The sequence below is a fragment of the Penaeus monodon genome, chromosome 30, assembly GCF_015228065.2.
Source record: "Penaeus monodon isolate SGIC_2016 chromosome 30, NSTDA_Pmon_1, whole genome shotgun sequence".
Lineage (NCBI taxonomy): Eukaryota > Metazoa > Arthropoda > Malacostraca > Decapoda > Penaeidae > Penaeus > Penaeus monodon.
The window spans coordinates 7,515,036-7,515,547 of NC_051415.1; the positions used below are offsets into that span (position 1 = coordinate 7,515,036).

The 512-nt window shown below is 35.4% G+C and overlaps 1 protein-coding gene across 1 annotated transcript in view; it reads left to right on the forward strand.

Annotated features, from left to right (window-relative positions):
• Window positions 1-121: 121 nt before the first annotated feature.
• The window catches only part of LOC119592337, a 6,896-nt gene continuing 6,505 nt past the window's right edge, over window positions 122-512 (forward strand). Inside the window, exon 1 of the mRNA XM_037941163.1 lies at window positions 122-220. Coding sequence (XP_037797091.1) covers window positions 122-220 — 99 coding nt within the window. The remainder of the gene's footprint in view (window positions 221-512) is intronic.

Here is a 512-nt window from a genome sequence, read left to right on the forward strand (position 1 = left end):
TACCCTTTTACAGAATTATGACAAATGTATTGTCATTTGCTTGATTTACGTGTCGCATAAGCACGCCGCTGTATTGGTGATGATTGTTTGTACTTGCAGCCACTGACAGCCATTAGGCTCTATGTACGGCAACGCTGGTGTGGATCTATACACAAGCTGGCGGAGGACAAGGAGTGTGGTGTGCACTCCTACCGGTGCTGTTGTTTTTTTTTCTGTTTATGTAGGGTTTCATGTTCATTGCTTATTTTATTTTGGTTTGCTATGCGACATTTTAGACGATTAATTAATTTGTTTAATAAATTGCATTATCCACTTTATGGTTTGGGTATGATTTCTCCTCTTTACTCCTCTGCATATGAAAGATATAAAGAGCTGTTTAACTGATTTAATTAAAAACATTAAATATGGCTGTCTTACAGGACTATATGAAGAGTAAATGATATGAATACTTATTAAGTAAGGTTATAATTGTACTTTCATTTGTTTATGCCATGTGTGTTCCTGTGATAAAA